The 12,428-nt window shown below is 45.7% G+C and overlaps 1 protein-coding gene across 1 annotated transcript in view; it reads left to right on the top strand.

Moving 5' to 3' along the window:
- TENM2 (teneurin transmembrane protein 2) overlaps positions 1-12,428 on the top strand; it is a 488,845-nt gene that overhangs the window by 414,304 nt on the left and 62,113 nt on the right. Inside the window, 4 exon segments of the mRNA XM_070373048.1 lie at positions 3,447-3,467; positions 6,908-7,140; positions 8,349-8,503; positions 9,781-10,655. Coding sequence (XP_070229149.1) covers positions 3,447-3,467; positions 6,908-7,140; positions 8,349-8,503; positions 9,781-10,655 — 1,284 coding nt within the window.

The following is a 12,428-nucleotide window of genomic DNA, read 5'->3' on the forward strand; positions in this document are numbered from 1 at the left end:
TAAGGGCAGCAGAAATTCAAAGGAGGCTTCACCAAAGGCCAGCTTTGCCTGAGAGTTCACCTCCAACAGAGCCTGTTTAATGCCAACATAGAAAGTTAGGGAGAAGAATGAGATTATAGCCAGAGGGAAAATGCTTTCTCTGTGTAGACAGTGTATAAACATGGAGATCAGAAAGCAAAATATAACACAGCACCTACCCAGAGTAACGGTGACAACAATATTGCCACAACATTTTAGACAGTTCTTGGCACTGTTTTCAAAGCTCTTTTTACCAAGGACAGATCCAGGTTTCATGGGGTCTGATTCTTCATGCAGTTTTAGAATGAAAGTGTCTACCATTTAAAATAAGAAAAGGACCCAAAACAAATGACAAATTTAGAAAAGCTGGCAATTAGTGCAGACATAACAAAATCCAGACAAATAACCTAAAGTTTGTTGTTAACTAACCATTGCACTTCCATGATATATGACTTCTCCACTGGACATTCTAGTTCCTGTAATGATGTTAGGTGAGTTGGTATAACAGGGCAGGAGCATTCCTTAAAGCCATGAATACCACTGTCATCTGAAAGATAGTGAAGGACTATGTATGAGCCACAGAAGCACATCCCCCTAAACTAAACTAAATGTATCCCAACTCAATTTTTTAAAGAATACACATAAACAAAAACTCTGGCCAGCCCACATCCACCCTGTTCTATGCCACAGAGCGATAGAATTGGAATAGAAAGACTCCAGCGTCCACCGATGGCAGCTTTGTGATTCTCAGCAGGACACGAGGGACTGGACCTCATCCAAAGCAGGTCTTCCAGCATGAAGGGAAGCAGCCCGTTGCTTCCTTCCTCTACTCAAGAACCCGTTTTTCCAGCCCTGCCTTTCTCCAGGGCTCTCTACTAAGAATCAGCCACACAGAGATAAGTCAGTCATGTCCAGATTTACTCACTCACTTCCGTTGCTGATGAATCAAGGAAGATAAGCACACACACATAAATTACAAGACAGCCTATGGAGAGATCCCTGAGACAAGCGGAGAAGGCTTGGAGAGACCCTGAAGACTTTGCAGGGGAGTCATTGAAACTCCACAGTGTGGAGAACCAATCCATCTCAATTCTTGAATCAGAGACAACTCTTCCCTCAAAGGGTTGGTGTCCTGAGGCCGTGGACCCAAAGACTAGGCCTATCCCTTGTAAGTAGGGCACCTACACACATGTACGGAGATTGACTCAATGGTGCTGTTATTTGGGTTTGTTGGTCCTAAACACCCACTTTGCTAATGGCCCTGGACTGGAACAGCCGTAATCTCAGCCTTTGTCCAAAACTCAGATCCATATGATCATTCGGACCCTGCAGTCTCAGTGACTGAGTCCCCACTGCCTTCTCCTTCCCCCAACATAGATATTATATTAATCAACTTAAAGCAGATGTTCTTAGCAAAGAAGTAGGTCAGGTCTACAGACCCAAATCCCAACCAGTCTTTTCACAAAATCTTAACTTTAAAAAAGTGGAATTGATATTGTAATAATTAAGAGCCAAATATGACTACCACTGGTGGCAGATAACATTTCACTTTCATTAAGCAATATAAAATAGATGCGAGAATTCCCGGCTGCCACCCTGACACACCAGGCTTTGCAGAATGAATCTTAAATTGCACTATGTCAGTCAGAGCTCAAGAGTTATCAGCATCATTTAATTAACTTTTTTTTTTTTTTGCAAAAACTAACATGTTGGAATAAAATATAAAAATGTAATCCCTGTGCAAACCCACCACTAATGATGGCCCCTGGCAAAGGCCTGAGCTGCACCCAGACAGGAATCAGGGCAGTCAACCTTCTTCTTTCCTTCCCTGAAGCCTCCTCCCTTAGCTGGAAGGGAAAGAGAGGTCAGGGGTTCCTTCCACAGTGGCCAGGAAACCTCAGAAATGGGGAGTACTTCTCTATTTGAGGCCGTAGTCTCTCTCCTCTTCTCCTTAATGCTGTTAAGATTCAGCTCCTTTTCTGTTGAACTTGACATGTATTTTCATTCTTTTTTTTTTAAGAATTTTTTTTTTAACTTGGCTGTACCAGGTCTTGGTTATGGCAGGTGGGATCTTCTATCTTCACTGTGGCATGTGGTTATCTTTAGTTGAGGCATGTGGGATCTAGTTCCCTGACCAGGGATGGAACTCGAGCCCTCGGCATTAGGAGCTTGGAGTCTTAGCCACTGGAAAGTCCCCATGTTTTCACTTTTAAAAGAAAAAAGTAGCAAAACTTTCACTAGCTTTCTGAAAAAGAATGATCACTGGAATCTTTGGCTCTGATTATGAGAGGATGGCATCACCTGTGCGTTTCATTGATGAGTGTTACCTGTAAGGAAGAGTGCATGTTAGGCAGGGGCACACACATGCATGTCAGATGGGGAGGAGACATGGAGCAGGGTGAGGAAATAGTTGAGACGCTCAGGGTCTCAACAGTGTTTGGCAAATGCAGTTGTCTGGGGCAGGGGCTCTCTCCTGGGGGCAGAGTCCCTCTCTCCCTGGTTCTGTGATGCACCAGTGGCAAGTAGGTGACACGGGTGTCACCAGGCTCCCTCCCACACCCAAGGCAGATATCCCAAATGACTTTAGATGGGCTTGAATGTGGCTTCAGATTCCTCCCCTCCCGCCCTCCCAGCAGCCAGTACCAGTGGATAGGTGTCGGCACCCAAGAGGTCACCTGTGTGCCATCCCTGCATTAGGCTGTTTCACCTGAGTCACATAAAGCCACACTGCCGGTCAGAGAATTTAAGCATTCTTGTCTCGATTTTCCAGTGGCTGGGAAGAATCTAAAACTAGAGGAGCTTCCCAAATACAGTAAGTGTCCTACATATGAACCTTCAAGTTGCAAACTTTCAAAGATGCACACTGTACCCTGGTCCGTTCACCTAAGGCATACGTGAACTTGCAGCTTGCCCTCCATCTCCTACTGCTAATGATCCTTCAGCTCTGCCGTCTCCCACCTCTTCTCCCTTCTCCCTTCTTCCAAACTCTTCTTGCCTGCTCACTTAATGCCAGTCCCTGTAGACCAGCTGTTGAACGACTGTACTTTTCAAGGTACTGTACTGTAACATTAAGAATGGTTTCTTCATTTTTTGTGTTTGTTTTTTATGCTCAGTTGTGCAAACAGTATTAGAAACCTATTACAGTACAGTACTCTATACCAACTGTTAGTTGGGTACCAAGACTAACTTTGTTGGACTTTACTAAACAAATCGGACTTACAAACAAGCTCTGGAAGGGAACTTACTTGTATGTAGAGGACTCATTTCTGTAATTGTACTAGGAGCTGTCAGCTAGAAGGGAAAAAAAAAGAAAAAGACTGCCTTTGAGGGGGGCCCTTTATACAAGAAACGAAAATGTTATGTTTGCTTTATCATCAATTCTTCTGCTAACTGTTTGTTCTTTTTCCTTCTGTTTTCTTTCTATAAAGAAATAAAGAGTTTAAACATAGGTAAGATGAAGAACTCGTTCCCATATAATTTGATATGGTTCGTTTGCTTCCTTGTGTTTCCGTTTTGTTTTTGTGCTTTCTTGTGGAATGTTGTATATTTTTATATGCCAAATATAGTAACTTTTTTATGTGCTAATTGTGTGTTGTGGATATGATAAGCTTTAGCAATTATGAAATGCAGTCAAAAAAAGAACCAAATAAGCTGACAGTAATTAGAATTTCCGGAAGATGCAAGTGTGAGATAATGAACCCTCAGCGAACTTTTACCCCGACTGCTCATTGCGGTCCATAATTGGGCTAAACAGTTGAGGCAAACTTCTGGCTTTTGTAAATGCTGGACTGGGTTCACAAAAGCTTTAATGAACTGGAAACGGGTCAAAAACTCATTTTCAACTCATTAATGATTTTTTTCCCCTGAATGTATGGTCACTTAAAAAAAACAAGTTAATTGCCAATCTGCTGGTCAAAATGAATCCAACAGTCAGATGCACTGGGAATTTTCATAAAATTCAGTCACTTTTAAGTAGTATGAAGGGTGTGGACCAAGTACTTTTTGTCTAAATACCCTTTGTCATTCAGCCGCTCTGAGGTTATCACTTAAAACCGAACTGGTACAGTTCATATCTACATGCATAGTGCTCTGAGGAGCTTCCTGTTCAAAGTTAGGAAAACTTCGGGTTGCACTAAAACATCAGAAAAGTGACCTTATTTTTACTTGGAAGAGGAGAAGAAAAAGTGCATTTTAATACTCGAGGGAATTCTTCTCCTCACTCCTTGAAATGAAATGTTGGCAGAAGCTTCTGCATCATGTTAGGTCAAAATCAAGAGTGGGACTTCCCAGGTGGCTCAGTGGTAAAGAATCCTCCTGCCAATGCAGGAGATGCAGAAGATGCAGGTTCGATCCCTGGGTTGGGAAGATCCCCTAGAGGAGGAAATGGCAACCCAGTCCAGTATTCTTGCCTGGGAAATCCCATGGACAGAGGAGCCTGGCCGGCTACAGTCCATAGGGTTGCAAAGAGTCGGACATGACAGTGACTGAGCACACACACAGGCAGAGTAGAGTTAAGTTGTACAAGATCATCAAAGTCAGTGTAAAAGCCATACGTAGAAGTCCTCTGCCTCTCCATCTCAGGCACTGCCAAAATTGGCTAGTTATAGACACCCCAATTGGTCCAAATTTTTTAAAAAGCAGCAACACTCTAGAAGGACACCCCCTCAAATTTCCATACTCCATTTGACCTTCACCATAGCCCCAGTGTGAAAGCATGGTTGCCCATCTACCTGAGCTCCTCTGTAAGCATCTTGATTGGAATGAGTATGAGACAGTGGGGGAAGAATGGGCTCCCAGCAGGAACTGACCCCATACCCTCAACTGGCTGCTCTTCTGCCAGAAACTTTGAAAAGCCTCCTTGAATTGGGCTCCCGAGGAATTCCAGAGTTAATTATCCTGTTCCTAAGATAGGCACAAACGTGCAATGCCCTGTTCTTCTGAGGATGGCACCAGCTCCTCCAAGGCCAGTAACAAAGTAACAGCATCTAATTAAAAACCTGCATGAGTTTTTCCCTTTCTGCTCTTATTTGTTTTGCCTGTATAGATAGTCTCTTAAGACTTAATAGCCAAAAATAAATAATAAATAAAAGGAATAATGAAGGAAGGCAAGGACTCCAGGTAGCCTACTCTCCCAGACTCATCATCTAGGCTGGAATTTTAGAAAGCCCTTGACTTCTGGTTCAGTTATGGGTCTTAACAGCCACCTGAGGAGAAGCTGGAATTAAGATGATATCGATGCATAAACTGTTCCTTAAAATAGCTTTCTAGTTCTTTTCTTACTTAAATCAGCAAAGAACCCAAGTGGTGGTGTTTTAATTAGTAATTTACCAGCTAATGTCTACAGGACAGATGTATCCAACACCTTCATCGCCCTCATCTTTGCCTCACCTTTTCCAGCTCCTCTCTTCCCATCATTCCAAACTACAGATGCAAAATGACTAGGAAAAAAAAAATGACCTGTGCTCATTTAGACCTGTGGCACCAAAACCTAAGACAGAGAGACATCTGCCACCTGTATCCTAGGGACAGTGATGCTAATAACCCGTGTGGGAATAGCACGGGGACCCATTCTGTTGCAACCTCCACACTAGACACCCTAGAGAGGGACAAAAATGTAGGGCTTGAGCCAAAAGGGACATGAGTGATACTCTGATTCAACTTCTTCATTACCCCCGGTAAGGAATCTAGGACCCACTGTGGCCAAAAGTCTTCCTTAAGGTCCCCGGCTGAGTTCAAGTTGAGTTTAGAGTTTCCTAAGTCTTAGTTCTGAGCCAAGTTTACAGATCTTACCCATAGGAGAGCTGAACGCACAGCAGAGAAAGAGATCCAGGTCTCTGAGGCTTCATGCTCTTCTGATACATCACCTCCACACTGAGGTACTTCTCTCCCAGTGTGACTTAGGGTCCTGGCAGCTTCTGGGGCACACCTGTGACCTCACTATTGGTTGGTGGTAGTTTAGTTGCTTAGTCGTGTCCAGCTCTTGTAACTCTATGGACTGTAGCCCACCAACTCCTCTGACCATGGGATTTCCCAGGCAAGAATATTGGACTGGGTTGCCATTCCCTTTTCTGGGGCATCTTCCCCCAGGGATCGAACCCACATCTCCTGCATTGCAGGTGGATTCTTTACCACTGAGCCACCAGGGAAACCCCCAGATCTCACTGTTACCCAATATTTGAAAACTACATCTCCTTCCTTTATAATTTAGATTCTGAACATGATCATCAGCAAGATATCACAGGTTGTCACACAAAATACCAATTTTGTTCGTATCCACACTGAGAAACAGTAGAGAAGATCTGAGGTTGAGGACTTGAGATGGCTGCGGGGAGCTGCCCATCACAAAGTTAGGAAGACTCAAGGTTACCCCAGTCTTCATGGGCTAGTACCTTGGAGTCACTGAGGGAGCATAGATTAGAAGAGGACATTGTCTCATGGAAGTGTTTCTCAGTCCCACTTGAAAATAGAGGAAACCCACAGGGGAAGTAAAGAAGACCAGTGCCCACAAAACACAAACACAAAAGCAGGATCAGAGTGGGATTTTTCACACTGGCTAAATGAAGCAGTGGTGTTTTAGCATGATGGGAAGTGATGAATTCTCTGATAGCGTGAAGAGCTTAAGCCCAAGCAGAAATAGCTCAGAGCCATGATATGTTAGAACACTAACTTACTAGATTAGATTCTTTCCAGTTCACTAAAGTATTGGGTTGGGCCAAAAATTGGTTCAGGTGTTTCCATATCATCTCATGGAAAAACCCAGCGACCTTTTTGGCCAACCCAGTAGACACCAGAGGCGGTTGGAGTCTCGCTGGGATGTTTGTCATCTCCCTGACCCAGGAGGCCAGTGCGTGGCGCCGTCTCACTCCTCTTTGTGCTTCTCCTCCTGAAGCAACAACCCGGCACACAAGTACTACCTGGCGGTGGACCCCGTGTCCGGCTCACTCTTCGTGTCTGACACCAACAGTCGGCGGATCTACCGAGTCAAGTCTCTGAGTGGAGCCAAAGACCTGGCCGGGAACTCGGAAGTCGTGGCGGGGACAGGCGAGCAGTGCTTGCCCTTTGACGAAGCCCGCTGCGGGGACGGAGGCAAGGCTGTGGATGCCACCCTGATGAGCCCGCGAGGTAAAGGCCCAGCAACAAAGCCCCACCCCAGGGAGAGCTCCCCGAACACCCGGCTCCCTTCATGCTCGAAGTGAACTCAGCCCCAGCAGTCCCAAACCCAGCTTCTCCTAGAATCATTTAACTCTGATAGATGGCTTTGGTGGGTGGGTGAGTATTGTTTAAGAAGAAGTATTTCTTTATCTGAAGTAAACTTCATCTCCCACATAGGCTACAAATGGAAAGTGCAGTCGCTTGCCCCTAGAGATTGCTGACTGCTGCCAGTCATAGAGAGTCAGAAGGAAATGTCTGCTGTGTGAGCCCGAAGGCCAGCTGTGTGGGCTGGAGACAGAACAGAGCCCAGTGCGGGGAGCCTTCAACCACTCCCAGCTGTTCCTGTTAGGTAGCAGTGTATATAAAGTCCAAACAGTACCTGACATTTTGCAAATGCCCCATAATGGTAGCAATTAAGAATCAGTATAAGTTCCAAGGGACTGGGATTGGCAAGGAGGGGTTCTTGGCTCTGAGGGATCTCTATTTGAAAAGGACTAAAGATGCTGAAGGTTAAGGACCATCACTGAAAGGTCCGATCCTTGTTAGCATTTTTAGCTAAGCTGAAAGCACACAGCAGTGAAGATTAAAGACGGGGAGCCTTGGGCTTGGGCACTGAGGTGAAAATGCAGAAGAAATAAAGCTGCTGTCTGCCTCTTACCAAGGGAGTGCTAGAACCAGCATTCCCCCAGAATAGCAATGTGCCGACTGGAGTCACGGCTTAACTGGGAATACTTCCTGGAGGATATATTTTGAATTAGGAGTTTGTGACTGCAAGAGTCACTGTTTCTCAACCTTAGTGTGGCAATCAGTTGTGAAGGGTATTCCAGTAATTTACTACCAATAATTTTTCAAGCAGTGAACTTGGGAAATAGCTCTTTTCTAAAAAAGAGCAGATGCAAAATGATCTCCCCATTCATTCATTCGCAGCCTTGGTTCATTTGCAGCCCAAGGTTCTTTCTTCACTTGCATGGTGAAATAGCCAATACCCCAGGAATTAGCCAGATCGTAGCACAGCGCTCGGGAGAAAGGGTGTCGCCTTAAACGACTCTTGAGTGTGCTGTCCAGTCAGGTTCCTCATCCAAGAAAATAATGCCTAGCAGGGCATCCCCACTACCACCACCGCCCCAGCAGCTCTGTCCCTTGCCAAGAGACACACTCCTGCTGTTTGTCCCACTCAGGTATTGCAGTTGACAAGAATGGGCTCATGTACTTTGTCGACGCCACCATGATCCGCAAGGTCGACCAGAATGGAATCATCTCCACCTTGCTGGGCTCCAACGACCTCACCGCTGTCCGGCCGCTGAGCTGTGACTCCAGCATGGATGTGGCCCAGGTGGGATTCTCTCTCTCCTCTCATTTCCCATCACTGTGCCACACCTGATTCTGAGTCTGAACTTCTCACCTGGGTTCTCTTTGTGTTAGAAGTAGAGTGGGAGGAGATACAGATCCCAGGTTTGTCTGCAGAAGGTTTGAAATGAACTGGACAGCAAGATGGAATGGGACATGTGAGACAGGCATGAGAGAGAAATAGGAGAAAGAGAGAGGGGAATTCTGCTCAGAAGCGTGGAGCTGGTGACATGCTCCAGCCGTGGCAGATTATAGGGTAGGCGTTACTGTGTAATTACCTCTCTTCTCCATCATTATCGTGGGTTTGAGAACATACCATACGGTACTACATGTCAATCAGAACTTCCCTGTTAATCTGAAGCAATTGCACCCTCACTACATAAACCTTTACTTTGTGAAGTTGTAACTGAGCAGATCCCTCTGTGATATTCCCCCAAGTGATAGTCTTTTAGTCTGGGCTCTTACATTAGCAGAGAACAGAGGTTCACTCAAATGTACAACAGGAGTAAAAGGACTGTATACTTAAAACAACTTTATTGAAGTATAGTTGATTTACAGAAATGGGACTTGAATATAAGGGCCCTCAACCTGAGTCTGTGCTTACTCTTCCAAAAGGGTCTTTTCCAAAACCCTCAGTCAACCTAATTACTTCCAGCTCAAATTCCTCAACTAACTGACAACTGATTCCTAAGGTTTCCATTTCCGATTCTGCAGAGAAGGGAAGTGTTTTACGCAGTTTACTTTTTCAGGCAAACAGGCAGGTTGTAGTTCACTGGCCAGCCTGTGCATTGGCTGCCCTTGGGGCAGGGACCCATTCTAGACTGCATGGTTCCTTGCTGTGAATTAGATCAAGGTGCCTCCTCTAAGTGAACATAGCCTCCTCAGGCCCATGGCTTGGTGAGCAGAGCCTGGACTACATTACAGTAGCCCTTGAGCTCTGAACTACCTGTCCAACTATGTGTGGTGAATCCAACCCTGGCCCAATCATCTGGGGCTGCAAAGAGCATTGTGGGTAGAACTGGTGACCTACTCTAGCCCCAGCAGGTGATGCCACAGAAGATCTCTGTTCCACAGTCTCTTCTCCATCATGCCCAGCATGGACAGTGAGCAAGTGGTCCCATGATGGGCACTTCTACACTGTGTTAGGGGGAAAAAAAAAAGTATTTTCCCCCCAGTTGCATAAAATCAATAGAAGTGCCCTGCGCAGGTAAACACTGAGCATGTTAGAGGCTGTCCTTGAATTTGGTGCTGTATCATCCGTAGGTTCGCCTGGAGTGGCCAACAGACCTTGCTGTCAACCCCATGGACAACTCCCTGTATGTTCTGGAGAACAACGTCATCCTTCGCATCACCGAGAACCATCAAGTCAGCATCATCGCGGGACGCCCCATGCACTGCCAGGTTCCTGGCATTGACTACTCGCTTAGCAAACTAGCCATTCACTCTGCCCTGGAGTCAGCCAGCGCCATTGCCATCTCTCACACTGGGGTCCTCTACATCACCGAGACGGATGAGAAGAAGATTAACCGACTACGCCAGGTAACAACCAATGGGGAGATCTGCCTGTTAGCAGGCGCAGCCTCTGACTGTGACTGCAAAAACGATGTCAATTGCAACTGCTACTCAGGAGACGATGCCTACGCGACTGACGCCATCTTGAATTCCCCATCATCCTTAGCTGTAGCTCCTGACGGTACCATCTACATCGCGGACCTTGGGAATATTCGGATCAGGGCAGTCAGCAAGAACAAGCCCGTTCTGAATGCTTTTAACCAGTATGAGGCTGCCTCCCCTGGGGAACAGGAGTTGTACGTCTTCAACGCCGAGGGTATCCACCAGTACACCGTGAGCCTGGTGACGGGGGAGTACTTGTACAACTTCACGTACAGTGCTGACAATGATGTCACTGAGCTGATTGACAACAACGGAAATTCCCTGAAGATCCGTCGGGACAGCAGTGGCACGCCCCGCCATCTGCTCATGCCCGACAACCAGATCATCACCCTCACAGTGGGCACCAACGGAGGTCTCAAAGTCGTGTCCACGCAGAACTTGGAGCTTGGCCTCATGACCTATGATGGGAACACTGGCCTCCTAGCCACCAAGAGTGATGAAACAGGATGGACAACATTCTATGAGTAAGTCGACTTTTAAAGTAGTTCCTCAGAGCACTTTCCCTACTACCCTCGCTGGCATCAGGATCAAGTGTTGGTGTGGCTTTTAGAATCATTTAGTCATGTTGTCTTCCTGACTTTAATGCTTCGGGGTAGTCCTGTCCCCTCTGCCTGACTCGTAAGTGATTTGCATTATTGGGTGTCTGATATCGAACATCCTCCCTACAAGAGTTGGGAATTCCTGTTGTCTGCTTGCCGTTCCAGTTTCAGGATATTGGACACGCACAGCGCCTGAGAGATCAAGTGTTGATTAACTCTGCTGATTATTCATGTTTGCCGTGGGTGCGGAAATTAGAAACTAAAAGGCATGGTCCTGGTGGGGCTCCTGTAATTTGCCGATAGGTCCAGCAACACACTTGATTGCACAGACAGGTAGATAAACTCTGAATTTCCTCTTTAGCAGAAGCAGATCAATACAGATAAAGTGCTAGGTATATTAAAAGATGTGAGAGCTGGTCATATTTCCCCTAACAATTATCTCATACTTGATAGTCCTGCTGTTTGTTTTACCAAAAAGCTGTTTTCCCTCACTCCTGCAGGCAGTTCTTGGTCACCTGCCTGCTGCTCCAGGTATTAACCAGTGGGATGCCAGTGGGAGGAGGTTGCTAAGGCATGATTGCTAAGGTTGCTCCTTGGCTGGCTGAGACAGGGATGGCATGGGTAAGGATCTGGCTGTCCTTGATGGTGAAGGATCTGGTTAACCACTGTGTAATTTGGAGTCATTGCTTTCTGTCTGTGTGATGCTGCTAGCTGAGAATTTAGTATGTTGGCCAGGTGTTGTCACGGAAGGAAAGGACAGGAGAAAGAACAGAAGACTTCGTTGATGATCAGTCTTAAATTCAGGCATGTTCACTTTCTGTTTGCATTCCAAAGGCTTTAAGAGAATGTAAAGGAAGCTTCTGCCATCTGCTGGAAGTAGGTTGCATTGCCATCTTCCTTTGGGCAAAGCTGTCTTTCTCAGACTTCCGAAGCAGCCTGACATCCTTCAGGGCACTGGGACTGGACCACACTTTACCAGGTGACTCTGTCCCTGGAGGTGCCATCTGAGTGTCATCTTTGGCTCTCACACAAAGTTAAGCTAAAGCTGCGCTGTAATCCAAATGCCTCTTAGATTCTCAACTTCTCTTCTCACTTGCACCTGAAGACCCAACACATTTCAGAGAGAATTGGTGTCACTCTCAGGAGGCCAGTCTGAGTGGGCCAGGTATAAGAGGCTGGAGTGACAGAATTCAGGCTGAGGTGCATCCTGAGACAGGAACTCTTAAGTAGAAGAGTAGTTTCCAGAAGGGGCGCCGAACTAAATGAAAACATGGTCACTTTTTTTCCCCCTCATGATTGTTCAGAAGTTACACGGAAGAGAGAATTTTTTTCTCTCTTGATATGAAGAGTTGCTTTTCTTCCATAAAGTTGGCAAAAGATCATACATTCTCCATTGTAGGAGTTCAATGCATATGGTTTTCTTAGCCTCCTAAATAAGATGGTAGCTTCTATTTAGTGGTATTTGTTTTTCACACATTGTCAGCAAATTGGTTGTGTAATAGTCAGACACAAATTCGACTTCCTGTTGACATGGTCACCTTAGTGAAAACTTTAGAGAAAGGAGTCAACAAAGTCATGAACAAAACCCCACAGACGCCTGGATTCAGTTTAAAGAGTCAGAATTAAAGCATGTAGTTTTCCCATCTGATCTCTACATAATATTTCACTTTGAAAACTTTGTAAAACATTTATTTACTT

The sequence above is a fragment of the Bos mutus genome, chromosome 7 (genome assembly GCF_027580195.1).
Source record: "Bos mutus isolate GX-2022 chromosome 7, NWIPB_WYAK_1.1, whole genome shotgun sequence".
Classification (NCBI taxonomy): domain Eukaryota; kingdom Metazoa; phylum Chordata; class Mammalia; order Artiodactyla; family Bovidae; genus Bos; species Bos mutus.